General features: G+C 41.7%; 2 protein-coding genes across 2 annotated transcripts in view; both read left to right on the forward strand.

The window, feature by feature from the left end:
• Positions 1–234: 234 nt before the first annotated feature.
• Positions 235–15,076, forward strand: Ska2 (spindle and kinetochore associated complex subunit 2). Its single transcript, XM_021178167.2, has 4 exons — positions 235–317; positions 7,136–7,222; positions 8,953–9,129; positions 13,549–15,076. Exons 1-4 carry the CDS (start codon positions 285–287, stop codon positions 13,612–13,614), a joined length of 363 nt encoding a protein of 120 aa, XP_021033826.1. The 5' UTR covers positions 235–284; the 3' UTR covers positions 13,615–15,076.
• A 3,532-nt stretch (positions 15,077–18,608) lies between these two features.
• Positions 18,609–20,908, forward strand: part of Trim37 (tripartite motif containing 37) — a 91,694-nt gene continuing 89,394 nt past the window's right edge. Inside the window, exon 1 of the mRNA XM_029483551.1 lies at positions 18,609–19,015. Coding sequence (XP_029339411.1) covers positions 18,995–19,015 — 21 coding nt within the window. The 5' untranslated portion in view covers positions 18,609–18,994. The remainder of the gene's footprint in view (positions 19,016–20,908) is intronic.

Here is a 20,908-nt window from a genome sequence, read left to right on the forward strand (position 1 = left end):
TCTTTTCCAAGTATGAACTTGAAAGTAGGGACCATAAGGCAGCCAATGGAAAAATTCATATATTCAGCAGCCAATCCCCCTGCGGCGTTTTGTGTCTTTGTCCAACAGGAAAGTGCGTTTCATAAGGAGGGGCGTTACCCAGGCGCCAATGGGCGGGCGCCGATGGAACGTACTAGCCAATGAGGGCAAGACGTTGAGTGACAGCTGTCCAATAGAGGCCCTCAGTGCTAGCACGGCTTACAGCTTAAGCGCCTCCGCGGTCTGAGGAATGTCAACTATTCAATATGGAGGCGGAGGTCGATAAGCTGGAACTGATGGTGAGTGGAGAGTGAAGGAAACCTACTGGGTAATTATTGTGTTCCACCGATGGCCTAGAAGGTGAAGCGCATTTTAGAGTCTCCTGAAACTGGGTTGTGGAAGCTGGAACCCGAATTGAGTTCCTTCCTTCTGCACACTACGGGAGCTACCGCCGCCTTGGTCTCTTAACCGCCGCGGGGGAAGGGGTTACATCCGGGGAACTCGGGAGGGAAATGGCGGGAGATGTTGAGGGTGTGGGGCCTTTGTAATTCCCTGGTCCTGGTTTTCTCCTTCATCGGCTCCTGGAGCCGGGCTCGGCACAGCTACCGCCTCACGTATTTCCACCTTCCTTGCCCAAGCGTGACTGGAACGGTCTTTAAAAGCTCGGAGGAGAGAGGTCGTTTACGTCTCCCGAAAAGGGGGATGGAGGATGGAGGATGAGGTGGGGCAGAAGTCTAAGGGCGCGGGGAAATTCAGGTCCACGGTGCACCTACTCGCAGGCGAGCTGGGACAGTCTGAAAGAGGATGCTAGACTTGCACGAGAAACTTGCCCGCGGATCCGCAGACCGGGCTCTGTGCGGCTTGGAGGTGGCGTGGGAGAGGAGCCGCCGCGGGGACCGAGCCTGGAGCTCCTTCCCGGGCGCGAGCGGCGTTGCGCCAGGCCCGGCTTTCTGCTTCCCAGATGCTCAATTCCTTTCCTCTGTGCAAGGAGAACCCTGGACGAAGGCCCTCGGCGGCTGCGGGCAAGGCTGGCGTGCACTGGGCGTCCAGCCGAGTGGCCTTGTCGTTCTCCATCAGTGTTCTCTTTATTCCCGCCCTCCCATCCTTGCACTGCCCGCTAGATCGCCGCGCCTTTTTTCTTAGTTTTCTTGTTCTGTCTTCAGACTTCTTTTGCATGATCACTTTTCTTCCAGGTTGATCATCGGACCACCACCCCCTTTTTAAAAAAATACCAAGATTAATATTCAAAAGTAAAACACTCCATCTGCAGTCTGCCCTTTTTCCCCTCTGCGTAGGTATCCGTTGTGTCTGAGCTACTCTCTGCAAGGAAAATCTTGAGTTTGTAACTTCTGCTTTGGAATAGACTTTGGAGTGATCCTGGAAGATAGCGAGGACCACCCCGCCTTCCCCATTCCCACACCAGAAGGTGTGAGGCTTCAGTTTCTTTTCTCTTGCGTTAATTAATTCAGATGCTTCAAACACATTTTATTAGAAAGATTTCCAGTCTTGTTTAACATTGTATTTTAAAACTTTCTTTGTGGAGGGAGTGTGGGGATGGGGGATGGGGGCGGTGGGGGCGGGAAGAGGAGAAGAATTTTCTGCTGCTTTCCAAATCTTGAAAAATGAATATTTGACTTAAGAATTTTTCGTGTGTGGGTGTGTGATTACCATATTAAAATACGCACAAAATGTTAAATATTGTGGTTAGAGTCTATCAAACAACCTGCATGTAAATTCTCTTGTTCCTCTCCCATAGTATGAATTCCTTGCACTGGAATAGGTGGAGATATTTTTACTTGTTAGAGGCTAATTCTGTGTTTTAACAGGTTGCTTTTTGTAATTGGTGGGTCAATTTCTGAGCTTTATCTAACCCTTCCATTGCAATCAATTCTCCAACTTGTAAAAAATATTGAGCAAATTATCTTAAAGAAAATACAAGTTAAACATCCTGTAAAAGGTAAGTTTTAGGAAGTTATGAGGTTGTTGAACTTTAACATATTTTAGATATTGTATAAATTATGGTCTAGCTTTAACATTTCTTTTTTCAGAGGATCAAAGGAAAACAGCTTTTCCCTTTGTAACATAACCTGAAGTACATTGATGGTAGTAGCATTTACAATTTTCAAGTTCCTGAACTTTTTTTCATAACCAAGGGCTTGAAAAACATTAATTTTTAACCACGATTTTCAATATTAACTGCTTTTTATTGACTAGACAACAAAAGACATTTTATCTTCACATTGCCATGTTCCTTTTTTTAAAAAAAGTATCTGTTGAGAAAGTTACTTTGTAAGCCAAAGATAAATGATTCCTTGTGCAATCTTCTTTTATTAGTAGGTCTTTATAATACTTAAAAGATTTACAATACTTAAAAAGATTTGCTGAGGAGCCCTTGCATATATAATAGAGGAGTGCCTATTTACCTTTGCAAAGGCAGTAGTTATCTTCACTCTGTAAAAAGTCTAATCTTAATACATTATTTGATATTTTTTCTGTGTTGACATCTAATTCAAAAAATTAAATTTGCCTTTTAACATTTGTCTTTAAAACCCAATGATTGGTTAACAGAGTTAAATATTCCCAAATTTGGGTTTTGTAGCCCAGGATTTGAGGATTAGTATCCCGTTTTTTAGTAGATTTGATCTGCCTGAGTTGCTGAGCTGGACCATTTAAAGGAAGGTCAGTGAGACTAATGAGAATGTGTTTTTTTCATCCACCAGCATTACTAATGGTGGAGTAAGCTCATCCACTGTAGGGTAACCTTTGCTCACTAATGTTTTCCCTTCACTGACTGATTGAGAGGTGTTTGTCTCCTGGCCTCCTTTTGTGAACCCACTTGGGATTGTTCACAAAGGCAGTGTAATAGGATACTTGGATTCTGTTTCTTGGTTTACTTCTGACTTTTAAAGAAACATTTTATTCCTCTCATTGTTTTTTTGATAGTTCTAAGTTTGAAGGGAATGCAGATGCCTTTCTTCACTACCTAGGATATTTTAAGAATGAAAGGTTAGGCTGGGCTAACATCATCTTCAGAATATACTGGTTCCCTGATAATCGCTTCCCATGTTATAGTAGCCCTCAATAAACTCTTGGGTTTAAAAAAATGAGATTTTTTTTTTTAAGATTTATTTATTTTATGTATGTGAGTATACTGTCTCTCTTCAGACACACCAGAAGAGGGCATCGGATCCCATAACAGAGGGTTGTGAGCCACCATGTTGTTGCTGGGAATAGAACTCAGGACCTATGGAAGAGCAGCCATTACCCTTAACCTCTGAGATATCTCTCCAGCCCCAAAGCACAAGATTTAAGTGCTGCTTAAGTGTGTTTGTGCACATGTGCGCATGTGAGTAAATTCTATAGAGATCAATTGGGTATATAGGTTTGAGAGAGGTATATTTCTCTTTTTCTTTTGAGATTTATTTTATGAATATGAGTGTTTTGCCTGCATGTTTGTCTCTGCACCACATTTGTGCCTGGTGCCTGAGGAAGTCAGAAGAGGGCACTGGATCCTGTGGAACTCTCGTGGATGATTTTGAGCCACCAAGTGTGTGCTAGGACTGGGACCCAAGAACAAATACTCTTAACCACTGAATCCTTTTCATTTGTGTTTTGAAGTAATTACTCAAAGGACTTGTTTTCTATGGTAGGTAACCCAGACGCTCTGGAAAGGGAGTTAACCAACATTACATTTAGGCAGAAAACATAGTTTTTCACATATTTGCCTTAGTAGTAATTACAGCTGATTTTGTTAATATCAGTTATAAAGTTTTTATGATGCCCATGTTAGCTACTAAAGGCTCAGGACATATTACAAAATTCCTTTACATCTGTGCACGTTTATGTCTGAATGCTGCTGATTTCAGGTTAGTCACCAAATACCAATTATCACTTTGGTCCTTTGCCCTTCAAAAAATAAACTTTGGTATAAATGTTTTTAGGTTTTTGGATGTCTTCTGACTAAAATGGCAACTCAACTTTAAGGTCTTTGCACACTGAGCCTTGCATTCCTTTCCTGCTCACTACTGCTAACGGCTGCTCTGACTTTATTGCACTACTGTACTTTACAGCTAGCAGTGCAATAGTATTGTCAAAGCATCCGCGAGCAGGTTGCACACCTTTCCTGGTTCTTGTCTTACATCTTCAGTATTTGTGAAAAGTTTTCTATAACCTTAAGTGTGGAAAACTGTATAATTTTGTTACTATGTATATTTTTTAGAAAGTCATCATTTGAAAAAATATCTTAACATTTTATCATTTCTGTATTGCACTGAAAATTCATTACTGTATGCTGTGAAGTAATGGTCTGTCTAACTGAATAGTACTTTGTAATTTGCTTCTTTTTGTAACAGACTTGAATAGGTTCTGGGAACTGTTAGGTCTTATTATATGAGTTGGTAAGTGATAGTCTCTTGTGTCTATTTACTATGGTAATGGTTTGCATCTTAGTGTCCATTTTAGTATTATATTAGAAATGCTTAAATTTAACACTTAGGGAGGGGACTAGAGAGGTGGTCCAGCAGTTAACACTACAGAGGACCTGAGTTCCCTTCCTGGCACCCACATCTAGTAGCCACTCTTAGCCACTTGTAACTCTAGCTCCAGGCAGTTTAGTGCTGTCTTCTGGTCTCTGCAGGCACACAAATACAAACACAGAATAATAAAATCCTTAAAACTTAGAAAGGCTTGATTATTGTAACTATAAAATATAAATCACTTTAAAAAAAACTTTTGTTGGCTGTGAATTTCACATCATGCACTGCAGCCCTCCAATTCCACTCATTTTCCCATCCCTTAGTATTGGCTTTCTGCCCTTGCAACTTCCTCCTCAAAACAAAATAAAGATAGAATTAAAAAATCTTGTCATGGAAGCTAGAGTATGTCACATTGTGTCACACAGTATATCCTTTTGTCCATACAGAAGTCATCACTTTTTGGTAATAAGTTTAATGTACATTTTATGTAAGTAAAACTAAAAATGTAAGTGTACACTGATGAGTTTTGGCAAATGTATACATAATGTAACTCTCTCCACTACTAAGGTAATAAAACATTTTCATTACATTTCATTTCAAAAGTCTCTGTGTCTGTCGGCAGTCTCCTTCCAAACAGTGCTTTTCTGAACTCTGAATGGGCCACCTCAGTATTTGTTCTTTTAGTTTTACATTCTTGTACTTACTGTAAGTGCTTTTGCCATCTTGCCTTTGTTGCATGTGTTGATAATTGATTCATTTTTATTGTTGAGTATATTCCATTGTATAAAGTCTGACAAATTGTTTCTTGGGTTGTTTCCAGGCTTTGCCTGCTATAAATAAATTTGTTGGAAGCATTGTCTTTATGTGGCCATAATTTCTTATTTCTTTTGTGTAAATACTGGGAAATGGGACTATTAGGAGAAGTTGCTAAAATCAACTGAGTGGTGGTGTAGCCTTTAATCCCATCACTTGGGAGGGTTGGTGGTGAATCTTTGAGTTTGAGACCTAGTCTGCAGAGTGAGTTTCAGGAATGCATGGCTTGAAAAATCACACCCACACACAAAAGGTAAACAGTTTGATAAAATCTTTTCCATAGTCCTCTTAGTGATATTGAATATTTTTCATGTGCTTATTTGCAACTGGTATATCTTTTTTTTAATGTCTTAAAGTCTTCCCGTCCATGCATGGTACATGGTATATGTACATACCGGCATACACATAAACCGCAGACACATGCACACATTTTTTTTTTCTCAATCTAATGTCACTAATCTTTTTTTTTTTTTTTTTTCTTGGAGATTTGTGGTTTGGGGGCTGGAGTGATAGCTCTGGGGTCAAAGAGCTTCTTGTTTTCCAGAGGACTGGAGTTTGCTTCTCCGCTCAGCACCCAGGTTGGGCAGCTTACACTTGTTTGGGATTCCAACTTGAGAGGATCATACACTCTTGTGGCCTCTGTGGGTTTCTTTACACACATGGCAAGGCAAACATAGACACACAAACAAACATAGATTTAAAAGAAAAATTTTTGGTAAAGTATTTAATATTTTTATGTGTATGTGTGTGCTTGCTTGAGACTGTGTCGTCACATGTGTGCAGGAACTTTTGGAAGTCAGAAGAGGGTACTGGATCTTCTGAAACTCAGTTACAGTTGGTTTTGAGCAATCATGTGGATGCTGAGAATGGAACAAACCTAGATGCTCTGCAAGACTAAGAGCTCTCTTAACCATTGAATTCTTTCTCCAGCTCCCAAATGAAAGCTTAACAAGATTTAACACAGTCCTATATAAAATAGCTAATGCATGTGTGTGGTGGTGCACATGCTCTGGCACATGTAGAGGCCTAAAGTTCACCAGGTAGGTTCCCAGATGGATGTAGCTTGGTGAGGCATACCAGAGGCCCTGGGACTGGATCCTAGCTCTGCCTGATAGTGAAGGTGGCCTCTAATTCCAGCCACTCCAGAGGGATAAACTGGAGGGTTAGGATTTCAAACTTATTTTCTGCTGTAGCCAGCCCTAGGTCTACCTGGTTTACATTAAACTCTGTCACAGAACAACCAAAGCAAGCTTAAGTCTTTCCTTTCGCCATGTGGATCTTGGGTTTGAACTCAGGTCATCAGGCGTGACTGCAGGCAACATTACCTGCTGGTTCATGTTGCCATTCAGCACAGCCAGCCTTACTTTTAAGGCTTTGATAAGAGTAGTATGGATAGTGTTTGCTTTATAAGCTTGTTTGGTTTTGTTCATATTTTTTTCACCCAGGAGTCAGGGTTTTTCCCTGTAGCCTGGCTGTCCTGAACTCGGCCTCAAACTCACACAGAGCTGTCAAACTTTGCCTCCCATGTGCTGGAATCAAAGGGGTGAGCCAGCACTGCCTGGCTTGTATATACTTCTGTTTTTGGAGACAGGGTTACTTTTTGTAGCCTTGGCTGTTCTGGAACTTGCTCTGTAGACCAAGATGGCCTCAAATGTAAAGAGATCCCCTTGTCTCTGCCTCCCAAATGCTGATCTGTACTTTATATCTACAAATGTAGGATGAGTGTTTTATCACATATTAGTATAGTATTCAAACATGAAAAGAATGAATAATTATGTTTAATAATATATTTTTGTTTACTAAATAATATATGTATACTGGTTTTTTAGTTCCAGAAAGCTGATTCTGATTTGGATTACCTTCAATATAGGCTGGAATATGAGGTCAAGAGTAATCACCCACATTCAGCAGGAGAGGTAATTAATTGGGAATAAGTAAATCTGTTTGTTTTTGTTTTGTTGTTGTTGTTTTTGAGACAGGGTTTCTCTGTGTAGCCCTGGCTGTCCTGGAACTCACTCTGTAGACCAGGCTGGCCTCGAACTCAGAAATCCGCCTGCCTCTGCTTCGCAAGTGCTGGGATTAAAGGCGTGCACTACCATGCCTGGGTTTTCTTACCTCTCAGTTAGCATGTTCCCAGCTTTATTCCATGTTGTAACATGACCAGTACTTAATTCTTTTCTATAGTTAGAAGCTATTCATTGTAGAACTATACTGTTGATGGTTTTATTTATTTTTTTTAATCTACTCATCTGTGAGCTATTCAGGCCGTTCCTACCTTTAGGTACAATGAATAGCCCCTTTGTTAACATTCATGTAGAAGTTCTGTGTGCACATATTTTCATTTCTGTGGGTATATCTAGGCATGAAATTACTAGTCAGAAAAGCAACTCATACCTGATATTTTCGGGAATCATCAGGATGTTCAAAAATAGTTGTCATTAAAAAAAAATTTTTTTTTATAACTTTGAAACAGTCTCAGTATCTAGTCTAGGTTTAGCCTTAAAATTATGTAGCCTAGGCTGGTCTCAAATTTGCTATGGAACCCAGGATCCAGTCTGGAAGGAACTTCTTATCAATTTAAGCCTCCTGTTTGCTGGGATTATAAACATCTGCCATTGTCCTTGGCCATGTAAATCTTTGTGAAGTGTACCATTCAGGTGCTGTTTTCATTTCATTCATTTGCTTTGTTAAGCATGTATCTCCACCATCCGTCTCAGCTGGTTGCCTTTTCTTTGCCTGTTTTTTTTTTTTTTTTTTTTTTTTTTTTTTCAAGACAGGGTTACAGGGTTTTTCTGTGTAGCTCTGGCTGTCCTGGCCAAGGGCTGGCTATCTTAGCATGTTTTCATCTTTCCAAAGTTAACACACTGCACTCACTACAGCGCACGCCCCCATCAGCACTACCTAACTCCAGCCCTTGTGAATTTTACTGCTCTTAAGTCTGTATCTGTTCGTTAGTGACTGGCTTATTTCATCCAAAATGTCCTCATATTCAGAACCTGGGCTTTCCAAGCAGGACTGACAACCTGAGTCCAGATCCTTGAACCCACCCTCGAGAGTCATTCTGTGACCTCCACTCCTAAAAGGTGGCACGCGTGCTCGCACTCACACAAAAACACAGAATTCATCCATGTTATATCGCTGCCACAATTTCCTTTAAAATTTTAAGTATTTATTTGATTTTGTGTGTATCTGTATTTGTGTGCTTCTGTACAAACAAGGGTATGTCCTTTCTAGCTGGGCCTGATGGTGCACACCTTTTATCATAGTGTTTAGGAAGTAGAAGCAGATGGCTCTAAGTAGGTCAGCCTGGTCTATGTAGTGTTTTAGGACAACCAGGGTTGCATAGTGGTGAAATAAATATGTGGTAGAAGGTGTTGTAAATATTGATTTAAAAATAAGCTTAGGGGGCTGGAGAGATGGCTCAGCGGTTAAGAGCACTGACTGCTCTTCCAGAGGTCCTGAGTTCAAATCCCAGCAACCACATGGAGGCTCACAACCATCTGTAATGAGATCTGACGCCCTCTTCTGGTGTGTCTGAAGACAGCTACAGTGTATTCATATAAAATAAATAAATCTTTAAAAAAATAAGCTTAATATTTCTGCAACATCATTTAATATATACCAACCTTATTTTTTTCTGATGTAGAAAAATGCAGTTACAGTTTTAAAGGAATTATCAGCAATAAAGTCTCGCTATCAAGCTTTATGTGCACGCTTTAAGGCAGTTTCTGTCGAGCAAAAGGAGAACAAGAGCTGCATTTGTGCTACTTTGAACAAAACAATGACCATGATACAAGAACTACAACAGCAAACAAACCTGGAGGTAATGTTTCCAGTTTATAGGTTGGAATTGTGAAGTTGTTCCCCACCGCCACCCCAAGACAGGTTTTTCTGTGTAGCCCTGGCTGTCCTGGACTCACTCTGTAGACCAGGCTGGCCTCGAACGCATAAATCCACCTGCCTCTGCCTCCTGAGTTTGTGCTGCTACTGCTTGTTGGATTTGTGAAGTTTAAGTTGTGAATATTGTTTTAAAAAAATAAAACCCCAATATGTTGTGCCACATCCGTGCACTGCTCCCAGGCTCTTGGACCTGACTGGGGTGGTGAAGGAATGAAGAAAAGACAGACAGACAGACTTGGGATTCTTTGCATACTATGCAAATATTCTATCCCCAGTTCCTTGTCATCCCCAGTTCCCAGTCTAAATCATGTAAACTATAAAATCAGCCACAAGTAGAAACGTCTGAAGGGAGAAATAATTAGGCCAGATGTAAAAAAATCTATGGAAACGTTCATTTTTGGAAGAGATTATGCCAAGTAAGAGAAATGATTGGAAGGCAGGTTGTGAGCCTTAAAAAAGGAAACTATATTAGTTTAAAATCTATGACAGTCATATTGGAATAGTGTGCACTTGTACTCATCACTTTAAAAATGGGACAAGGCAGCCGGGCGTGCTGGCGCACGCCTTTNATCCCAGCACTNGGGAGGCAGAGGCAGGCGGATTTCTGAGTTCGAGGCCAGCCTGGTCTACAAAGTGAGTTCCAGGACAGCCAGGGCTACACAGAGAAACCCTGTCTCAAAAAAACGAGGAAAAAACAAAAAGGGACAAGTCGATGGGTCTGGATGGGTACCTGAGCAGTAGAAGCAATAAGAACACACACTGCTCTCCCAGAGGACCCAGCACCCACGGTAGGCAGTTCACTAACAACCTGCACTAAGTCCATTGGCAAGGGTTCTGTGTCCTTTGTCCCCGGGCATGACACTCACATGTACACACCCACACACTGACATACACATAATTAGCATGTACATGTTACATGTACACACCCACACACTGACATACACATAATTAACAACTTTATGTTTTTCTGTTTATTTGAGACAGGGTCTCTCTATGTAGCTCTGGCTGCCCTGAGACTTGCTTATAAAACCAGAATGACCCCTAACTCATACAGATCAGCCAGCCTGTGCCTCTGAAATGCTAGTATTAAAAGCATGTATGGGTGCCAGCCACACGCCATATACATAATTAAAAATAACAACAATTAATGTTTTTTAAAAATGAGATTTTAAAGTGTACTGGCTGGTTTTGTGTCAACTTGACATAGCTGGAGTTATCACAGAGAAAGGAGCTTAAGTTGAGATGCCTCTATGAGGTCCAACTGTAAGGCATTTTCTCAATTAGTGATCAAGGGGAAAGGCCCCTTGTGGGTGGGACCATCTCTGGGCTGGTAGTCTTGGGTTCTATAAGAGAGCAGGCTGAGCAAGCCAGGGGAAGCAAGTCAGTAAAGAACATCCCTCCATGGCCTCTGCATCAGCTCCTGCTTTCTGACCTGCTTGAGTTCCAGTCCTGACTTCCTTTGGTGCTGAACAGCAGCATGGAAGTGTAAGCCGAATAAACCCTTTCCTCCCCAACTTGCTTCTTGGTCATGATGTTTGTGCAGGAATAGAAACCCTGACTAAGACATAAAGTTTAGTTAAATTACAGATGTGGCATTCATACTTAGAGATGTTCAAGTTTAAAGGGGGCAAATCAATGGAACTTATAGTGTCAGGATTGCCATACCCAGCTGTCTTGGTACAAATCTCTCGCTCTAGTAATAACTTTTGTAAATGGGCATATTTAAGCCTGTCTGTTGTCTAAATGTGAAAGAAATGGAAATGGCACCTATTAGAGGGTTGTATGGCCGAGAGTAGCTTTGAGCCTAGAGCCCAGAGGCCATGCAGCTGAGCTGTCTGTAGAGCTCAGTGGAAGGTTACTGACTTGGCTTATGGCCCTGGGTTTGACCCTCGGGATCACCAGAAAGGGATTTCCTGCTCAGGGAAGAGGGGGCAAGAAGGGGTGCATGTTGGATAGAATTTATAAAGGCTTTTTAAATTTTAAAAGCTTTTTTTTTTCAGTAACAGGGACAAATGTTTGAGAATGAAGTCAAAGGCTACCTTTAACCAAAGATTTACTGAAATGCTCTAAAATAACCTAAAAGGCTTTACCATTATTTTGTGAGCATCTGTATGTAATTAAGGAAAATGGTGCATTATGTGCAACAGAAAGTAAAACTGCTCTAATCTTTACCTGTGACCGTGACTTTTCATTCTGAAAAGTAACGCAGTGTCTTTGAATTAACTATATTCAAAAGGACATTTAAATTGGTAATCTTAATAAATAGGGAGCCAAGAACAGAAGAGGAATTTGGGGGTGGTGGTAAGTGAGTAATAGAAATATCTAAGATGCGGAGGCTTAAGTATGCTCAGTTATAAAAGGTTATTAACTAGAGAGAGAGATTTGTACCAGAACCCTGGGTATGGCAATCCTGACTGTAAATGCAGTACTTGGAAGGATAAGGCAGAATTGATGTCGATTCTAGGACAGTATGGGCTACAGAGTAAGATTCTGTCTCAAAACAGACAAAAAAACCAACAACAAACAGAAACAAAACAAAACTTTAGAACAAAAAATAATAATTGTCAATAAAAAAGGCTTCAAAAGAATATATTGTTTTTTATTGAAAGATGCTTCAAAAAACCAGAGTTAAGAAAAATTACTGCAGGGATTGGAGAGATGGCTCAGCAGTTAAGAACACTTGCTGTTCTTGTAGAGGTCCCAAGATTGATTGCCAGCACCCACAGAGCAGCTTATAGTTGTTCATAACTCTAGTTTCAGGGCTTTGTCACTCTCTTGGCTTCTTAGGCACTTGATAACATAGTGGTCTGTGGACTTATAGTGGTCTGAAAAGTTTTGCCTAGCAATCTTAGGAATAACAGGGATTTATTGAGAACATGTTTACATTCCTCTTACATCACTCCCTTCCTTTGAAGCAGAAAAGTTCTGCAACTGTTTGGGGCGGACAGTATGAGCATAAAATTTTACACATATGAATATGTTTGGGCCAGTGTTAATCCATCAAACCAGCTGCCTGGAAGAATCATGGAGTTTTGAGGTTTTGGACAACTGGGCTATTCAATAACCACACATGGTTATATAAATTTAAATGTAATTCCATAACCTAAGAACTCAGTTCTTCATCTTCTGGTCAGACAGTGCAGATAGAGATTGCTTCCAGCTTCATGGAAAGTTGGCCTGAGCTACCTTAGAGATGCTGGTTCTGGCATGTTCCAGAACTGGTCATCTTTCTAGAGGTGACCTGTATAATTAGGCTGGTTTGTAACTACTTCAGAATTTGGAGCTGTAGCTTGTGTTATTTTCCAGTCTAACCCTTCTCAGCTACCTTTTTGGTGTTCTGTAAATATCTTTCAGTGTTCATTGTATTCCCTTCTGTCTCTTGCTCTTGCTCTGACCTGCTTTGTGTGGATAGTTATTTCTGGCTGTTTTCTAATCATGCAGTATTTATTTTTTAAAAAGATTTATTTAGCGCCCGGCATGGTGGCGCACGCCTTTAATCCCAGTACTTGGAAAGCAGAGGCGGGAGGATTTCTGAGTTCAAGGCCAGCCTGGTTTACAAAGTGAATTCCAGGATAGCCAGGGCTACATAGAGAAACCCTGTCTCAAAAAACAAACAAACAAACAAACAAAATGTATATGAGTACACCATTGCTTTCTTCAGACACACCAGAAGAGGGCATCAGATGGTTGTAAGCCACCATGTGGTTGCTGGAATTTGAACTCAGGACCTCTGGAAGAGCAATTGGTGCTCTTAACTGGGGAGCCATCTCTCCAGCCTCTAATCATCCATTATTACTTATCAGTACTTCCCCCCCCGCCCCCTTCCCCTTCCAGAGACAGGGTTTCTCTGTGTAGCCCTGGCTGTTCTAGAACTCACTCTGTAGATCAGGCTGGCCTCCAGAGAACAGCCTGTCTTTGCCTCCTAAATGCTGGGATTAAAGGTGTATACCACCATTGCCTGGCTTATTTATTTTTTTAAATTTTTTTTGAGATAGGGGTCTTCAAAATTCAGCACACAGTTATTTCTCTGGGTAAAATTCCTACTGTTTTGGTCCAAATCTCTTTTCTAAATATGGTATTCAAACATACATTTAGTTCTGTTAAATGATAGTCCTTTGTTTGATGTCTTGATCTTGGTTGTGCAGCCTAATTGCAAGTTCTTTGAAAACTGAACTACAGTATATAAATAGCCAGATGGCTATTGTTTTCCCTTGCCTTTCATGTTTCAAGACTAAATATGTAGTATACGATTATGGAAAAATTTGTGCAATGAAGCAAAATTTAACTCATTTAACAACCTTTGAAGGTTTTGAAATAAACATTTTGTTATTTGTTTTTCTAGCTAACTCTACTGACTGAAGAAGAGAAAGCTGCGATAGAGCCATTAAAGTCTCACGTGCCGGACTGATAAAAAAGAATGTTAAAGAGGAATGCTGGTGGAGAGAAGACTAACTCTACAGATTGGGCAAGATGTCTAGAGGCTGGGGCTGATGAGGAAGCCTGACATTTTCCTTGACTGAGAGGATCGTGATGCATTTCATATGAGGAAATTGTAAGAAGCGTAGATGTCCTGCGACTGAAAACCAAAAGGATGGGGTGGAAATAAAACAATGTAAATACTGATACCCAGCATCATTTGGTCCTTTTAGGCAATGAAATCCCTTAGTACTAATTTTTTTTTAATTTTCTATTTTCTTTTTGCATAGTGTTGGCATAATTTTAGATGTTTTGCGATTTTGTAAAATAATATTTATGTACATTTTGTTCAGGATGTAAATGGGCAAAATACTTGTATAAATATTCAGGTGTTGTTTGCTCTTTTGAGACAAGGTTTCACTATGTAGCTCTGGCTGGCCCTGGAGCTCACTATGTAGACCAGACCAGCTCTGAATCCTAGAGATGCCTGCCTTTACTATCACGCTGGGCATTGTCTGTCTGTCTGTCTGTCTGTCTGTGACAAGGTCTTCCATATCCCAGGCTGGCCTCAGATTTGGTGTCAATAGGGATAATATTTGACATTGGTACCTCCTGAGTGCTGGGACTCCCAGTGTGCAGAAGCAGGTCTGGTTTGTATAGTACCAGCTAGCACGGCTCAGCTGAGCCACATCCCAACCCTGTATTTTTTTTCTTTAATGTACATTACAGTTAATAACACACTTACTTGTATGTATATACTGTCCAGTTTTCCCAAAAAATCTAACAAATTAATAGGATGTTTTGTGAGAACTTTAATTTTTTTTTCCTTCTTCCCATTGCTTGCTAGTAATAAAACATCATGAGCTTGTTTTCAAATGCTGTTTTAGACTTTCTATTGGTGTTAGAATAATATGTTATCTTTCAGTGTAGTTTTGTAGTTGTTTATTCTATATGAATGACAGACTAAAATCACTGACACATCTGCTATTATTATCCAGTGTGTGTGTGTGTGTAAATCAGTTTCACTATTTTTTGTGGTTCTGGGCTTGAATCTAGGGTGACACATGCATGCTTAGGATATAATCTACCACTGAGTTATGTCCCTACAATTTTCTTATTTATTTATTTATTTATCTATTTATCTATCTATCTATCTATTTATTTATTGAAACAGAGTCCTTCTATGGTTCAGGTTTGTCTAGGTACCTTGGTGACCTGCCTGCTTCAGCCCTTTAGTGTTGTGATTACAGGGAGGAGAAACTGTGCCCATCTGTTTGTTTTTGTTTTGAGACAGGACTTTACTATGAACCCCAGGCTGGTCTGGACCGATGTAGATCAGGCTGGCCTAGAACTCAGATCACTTGCTTCTGCTCTGGGTGCTAGAAACAAAGCTGGTCCTGTTTTCTCTTTAAAGATTTATTTTAGCCAGGCAGTGGTGGCGCATGCCTTTAATCCCAGCACTTGGGAGGCAGAGGCAGTCGAATTTCTGACTTCGAGGCCAGGCTGGCCTACAGAGTGAGTTCCAGGACAGCCAGGGCTACACAGAGAAACCCTGTCTGGCAAAACAAAACAAAACAAACAAAAACGATTTATTTTTATTTTAAGTACATGAGTATTTTGCCTGCATATCTGTCTGTGCCTGATGTTCATGCCTGGTGCCCAGGGAGGCCAGAAATGGGTGGCAGATCCCCTGGAAATGGAGCTACAGACAGTTGTGCGCTGCTGTCTTGGTGCTGTGAATTGCACCTGGGTCCTCTGGAAGAGCAGCAGGTGCTATCTTTTCAGCCTTCTCTTGGTTTTTTGTTTGTTTATTTGTTTTGTTTTGTTTTTTTGAGACAGGATCTCACTCTGTAAGCCATGTTGGACTGGAACTAGAGATAATCTCACTTCAGTGCTGGGATTACATACATAAATTTTCATACCTTCTTTTAAAATTTGTTATAAGCACAGAACTCTGTCTGCCTCTCCCTCCTGAGTTCTGGGATTGCATGCTGTGCAACCAGGCTGAGCCTGATAGATTACTGTTCTGAGAGCAGGTCCCAGCGTATGGTTCATGATGGCCTGGAATTCAACTTGCCTTATGTACCTGTGTGTGCGGTTACAATCACCTCCAAACCCAGCTTAAGGTATATACTGAGAGGTGCATAGAAAACCGGTTTAGTAGGCTGAGAGGAGTCAAGAAGGTACTATACTCAAACCCACTATGGAGTTCCAGGTGAGTTGGGCCACACTGCAAGACTAGCTTTCAAACAAAATCCACACGTATGCATGTTTTCCCCTTCCATTTGTTTTCCAGAACTTGAGACTCTGTGACCCTCGAGGCCTGGAGATGGCTCAGAGGTTAAAAGTACTCACTGTTTTTCCAGAAGTCCTGAGTTCAATTCCCAGCAACCACATGGCTGCTCACAGCCATCTGTAATGGGATCTTGTGCCTTCTTGTTGGCATGTCTGGAGACAGCTACAGTGTACTCATAAATAAAAATTAATAAAAATAGATTCTGTGATCCTCAAATATTGCCAGTAAAATTCTCTACCTCAACATTTCGGACTACTTGTTCATTTTGTAGTTTTGGCAGTGGCTTCTGTTAGCTGGAATGGTTACCTTTTTAATGTATTTGCATCCACTTACCTATAAAATAAAACCCAAAATTGTTCATAGTATCTAGCCTCCATGTTATATTATCTTCATTCTTATTAATTTTATTTAGGATTATTTCTCATCTAGATGCTATTTTCTGTTACTATAGTGTTTCTATATAATAATATTTAAGATATTTAAAAACAAGCATAATGCATATTATTTAGTAGTCAGCATTCAGTTTATTCATTTCTAAACATATTCACATAGAATTTTTCTTTAGAAAAAAACAGATAAGCATGCATTATACTGTAGCATTTAATTTTTTCATTTTATATGATTTCATGATGTGCATTATACATTTAACATCCTTTTTAACACTTGTAACTACTGTATGGCTATATCATGATTTTGTTTAGTTTCTTATTGATAATCTGAGTCATTATAAAAGTAATAGCATTTTGGGGGATGTGTCTTGTGGTGAAGGGCAGAGCAAAGTCAGCCCCTAAGTGCTGTTTTTGTGAGACATGGTCTTGGGCAATAGCCCTGGTTGGCTTTCTTCAAATTCTCAATCTTCTGTTTCAAGCTCTCCAGTGCTAGCAGACTTCCTCACCCACGAGTTGACAAAGGACCTTTAACCCTAACTTAGCCAACTACCAATTTAAGCACAGTATGACTTTTTTATCAAAGACCTCTAATTCAGATTTCTTTCATTTTCTACTATTATGAACTAGCCTGATAACTAGTTCCTTAAACATTTTGGGTATATATGGCAAATATACCATAATCTATAGGGTACTGTTATCATCTGTTATACTACAGGGCAAAGGTTTCTCCATATTGTTGAGAATCCCAAATGCCATAATATTTCCCACAAACTTTTGATTGTTTTTTTAGTCTGGCTATTTAGGCCAGGCTGGCTTTGAACTCACTAAGTAGACCAGGCTATTCTGGAGATGGTTTCTGCCTGGTCATTAAAGGCTATGAAAGTGTAAATAGAATGTGGTGGCATACCTCTGTATATCCTAGCACTGAGGAGGTGAAGGAGGGAGTTCAAGGCTGGCATGTGCTTTATAGCAAGTTCTAGGTCAGTGCAGGCGACATGGGAACATCAGCAGAAAGGTACAATTCAGGACATGTTAGTAAAATTATTCTGCAACTATCAGCCTGCATCTAGTTCAAAGGACCATAAATGGTTTGAAATGAAAGCCTTTTTTCCTTTTGGGTTTTCAATACACGGTGTCATTGTGTATCCCTGATTGTCCTGGAACTCCACCTGCCTCTATTCCCCCAAATGCTGGGACTAAACGTGTGCTCCACTATGCCCAGCTTGTGAAAGCATATTCTATCTCTACTTAATTAAATTATGTGTGTGTAGATTATTTTGGGTTATATTAATATATGTCCATGTGAGTGTGGGTGGTTTAGGTGGGCAGAATGGAGTTGGAGTATAGGCTGGAGTCCAAAGGCAGGGTTAAGAGAGTGGTCCTCCCCAGGGCCATCCGTCCTACCTCCATAAATCTTGTTTATAGTTCATATAATTTTAAAAAAAATGTTGCTAATAACGAAAAGATTCTTTCTAGATTATCAATTCTCTGGATTGGGTTCATAAATAACTTTGTAATAAGCTTAAGAGAAGAATTAAGATTTAAGTATTTGACCAATGCCTTTTGTCTCACATACCCTCAATTTCTGCACCCTAACTGGTCTCTTCTGGAAGGAACTTAGAGGCGATTGCCTAGGAAAGCAGAATACAGATGTAGTCTCTTTGTTAGTCCCCATAGCAAAAACAACTCAAGCTGCAAGAAAGGCTTAGTTGGTGGGATGTCGGTGGTACCTCTCCTCTGCAATCCTTACTTCCAGGAAGCTTGGAGACTTCACTATACGTTCAGTCTATCATGAACTAAAGAAACCTTGTCTCAAAATAACAGGTCAAGAGAAATCGCTGGTCCATTACAATTGGAGCTTTCAAATGCATTTACTATGGAGGGGGACCAAGTTTTTTTTTTTTTTTTTTTTTTTTAAGCTTAAAGTCTGCGTCTCCTCCCAGAGGCGGAAAGCAACCACTAACCAAGCAAGAGTTCCCTGCTCCAGGGTCTCCTTAGGTGAGCCACAAACAATGGGAACGCAAATAAGACTCTCAGTCCCTTCCTAAAACTCGAGAGCGTGGCTTCTTCCAATTAGGACGCACAAGGAGCCTGCATCGCTGGCGCTAAAATCTGCGAGGCGAGGGGCACCCGCCGACGCCCGACACGCCTCCCCGTCGCACCGCCGCTCCAAGTCTCGTGTGCTGCGCGCACCGCGGGAACCGGGCGCCGGCCTCTCCTCTCGCCCCGCCCCGCCCCGCCCCGCCCCTCCCGCAACGCCGAGTGCGCGTGCGCACCGCGCCCGCCCCGTTGCCGCGCCTCTAGCTGCCCTGGTTACCGTTGGTGTTTGCGAATTCTCTGTGGCGCCTGTTCCGCCCCGGACGGGCCCCGCGGCGGTTTTCACACGCGCGCGCCGGCGTCACGTGGGCCAGGGCTCCCACGCGGACGCTGGCCGGCTGCTGAGGCGGGAGGAAGGCGCTGCGGCTACCGCTAGCCCTTCCCTCTCCGCCCCAGGGCTGGCGCGCGGATAAAAAATGGCGAAATGCGGGGTAGCCGGTGGGGAACCCGACGGGATGGGGCGCGGAGGTGGCACTGTTGTGGGAGCCTGCTGAGGTGAGCGCAGCTGACCTGGCGACCTCGGGCCGGCGCCTGACAGCGCAGACACGGACTCCGAGGGTCGCCGAGGGCCCCGCCGAGAGCCGGAGGCAATGGATGAGCAGAGTGTGGAGGTGAGGGGCATCACGGAGGGTGGCGGCTGGGCTCCTTTTCTATCCGGGGCCCCATGCGCTCGCCCTCCCTATGGGAGGCAGCCTCTGCGAGTTGCGGAGAGGGAGGCTGGCCCGGCGGTAATGCTTCCAGCCCTCAGGGTGCCCGGTGCTGAATCTGTTCCGCAGTCAGGTGCTGCGGGGCTCCAGCGATGCCTTGGCACCTGCTCTCGTCGCTGTTTGCAGGCTGAGCCTTTCTAGAGCAAAATTGCAAATTCATCGGAAGGACTTGTCCTGCTTTCTCGCCCCGACTTGCTCTGCATGATTAAACATTTTTTTTTTTCACCCTCAGCGGTTCATTTTGTAGGACACACACACCTCTCTCACACTCGACTGACTTAAAGACTAGTTTCCAGCATTGATTCTTGTAAGATGATTTCATGATTGGGGTATTTCCATATAACCTAGAAGCATCAAAACGATTGCTTGGGGGCTGGGGGGCGTGAACCGTTCAGAGACTGAAGTACTACATGATTTTGCTTTTTAAAAATAAGGGATAACTTACTGAGCCACTGCTCTTGAGATTAACCCAGTTCACCCCCATGGTTTTATTGTCTTCCCAAAGCCCGTTAGAGTCCGCATCTCTCAGGAACTGCTGGTCTTGCAGTTATGATTAGAATCATCAGTAATTTTCTACTTAATTGCTCTTGTGAAAGTCGTATGAAGGTTTAGTAAACTTTTCTTGGTTTTAGGAGGGTTTAATTTTTCTGGAATGGAGTAAAAACAAACGTGGGTAAACGTCCCTGTTTACAATTTTTTTTTTTTTTAGTTGTTCACTTAATGTCAATAGGGACACTCACATTTATAGTGGATGCAGATTTTCAGGCTCACATAATTAGTTGATTACATCAGGACAGAAATTCAGATTCTGAATTAGTTTGCCTCTAATCGCGATATCTTTACAAATGTTTATTTATTTAGTGCGTGCATGGGTGTGCATTGATGTGCCCTGTGGAGGTCAGGACAACTTGGAGTTGCTTCTCCTTTTACCATGTGGGATTCCTGGGATAGAAGTCAGGTCTTCAGGTTTGGTGGCAGGAGCCTTTGGCATGCTGAGCCACCTTGCCAGTTCCAGTATATCTTCTTATAAATTTGCTCAGGTCTGAACTCAGTGATGCATACTTTAATCCCAGCCCTTGGGAAGCAGAAGCAGGCAGATCTCTGATTTCTAGGCCAAAATAGTGAGCACAAGGTGTTTCAGGCCGGCCTGAGCTACATAGTGAAACTGTCTCTTAAAAAAACAAATTCCATCCCTTAATTACAAAAGTAGTTCATCTCCATTGTGGAAATTGCAGAAGTAAAAAGTTGTCATTGTGTATTTAGTCATGCAATCTTTCTTCCATTTCTTACTGATACACACATACACAGTTTTCTGTACTATAGAGTATATTTCTGCGTGCTGTATTTGGCATAATTTACTTAGTATTTGTCTGTAAGGGCTGTAATCACATTCTTACTTTTATTATAAGTACCCCCTCAATAAGAATATTTCTACATAAAGTTTCTCTTTGCATTTCATGGTTTCATTTTTTTTTTTTTTTGATGTGTATCAGAGTGAGCATGTGTGTGTTTGTGTGTGTCTGTGTGTGTGTGTGTGTGTGGTTGTGTGTGTTAGACGTACCCAGGCCATTGGTCATTGCATTCCACCTTTTGTTTGAGACAGGGTCACACTGGCCTGGAACCTCACCAGTTAGCCAGGCTAGTTGGCAGTGGGCTTCCAGGGATTTGCCTGTGTGTGCCCCTGTTTTGTCATAGCTGGGATGGCACGCATCACCTTCCTGGATTGTACCTGAATTCTGGGGTTCTCAGATCCTTACGCTTTCAAGGCAAGCACTTCATCAATTAAGCCACTTTCTT

The sequence above is a fragment of the Mus caroli genome, chromosome 11 (genome assembly GCF_900094665.2).
Source record: "Mus caroli chromosome 11, CAROLI_EIJ_v1.1, whole genome shotgun sequence".
Lineage (NCBI taxonomy): Eukaryota > Metazoa > Chordata > Mammalia > Rodentia > Muridae > Mus > Mus caroli.

Bases quoted from the DNA above. Each gene is read 5' to 3' on its own strand.
- Ska2 (XM_021178167.2), top strand. From the start codon at position 285: ATGGAGGCGGAGGTCGATAAGCTGGAACTGATG. The intron at 318-7,135 runs GTGAGTGGAGAG...CTGGTTTTTTAG, and splicing joins TCGATAAGCTGGAACTGATG to TTCCAGAAAGCTGATTCTGA. The intron at 7,223-8,952 runs GTAATTAATTGG...TTTCTGATGTAG, and splicing joins ACCCACATTCAGCAGGAGAG to AAAAATGCAGTTACAGTTTT.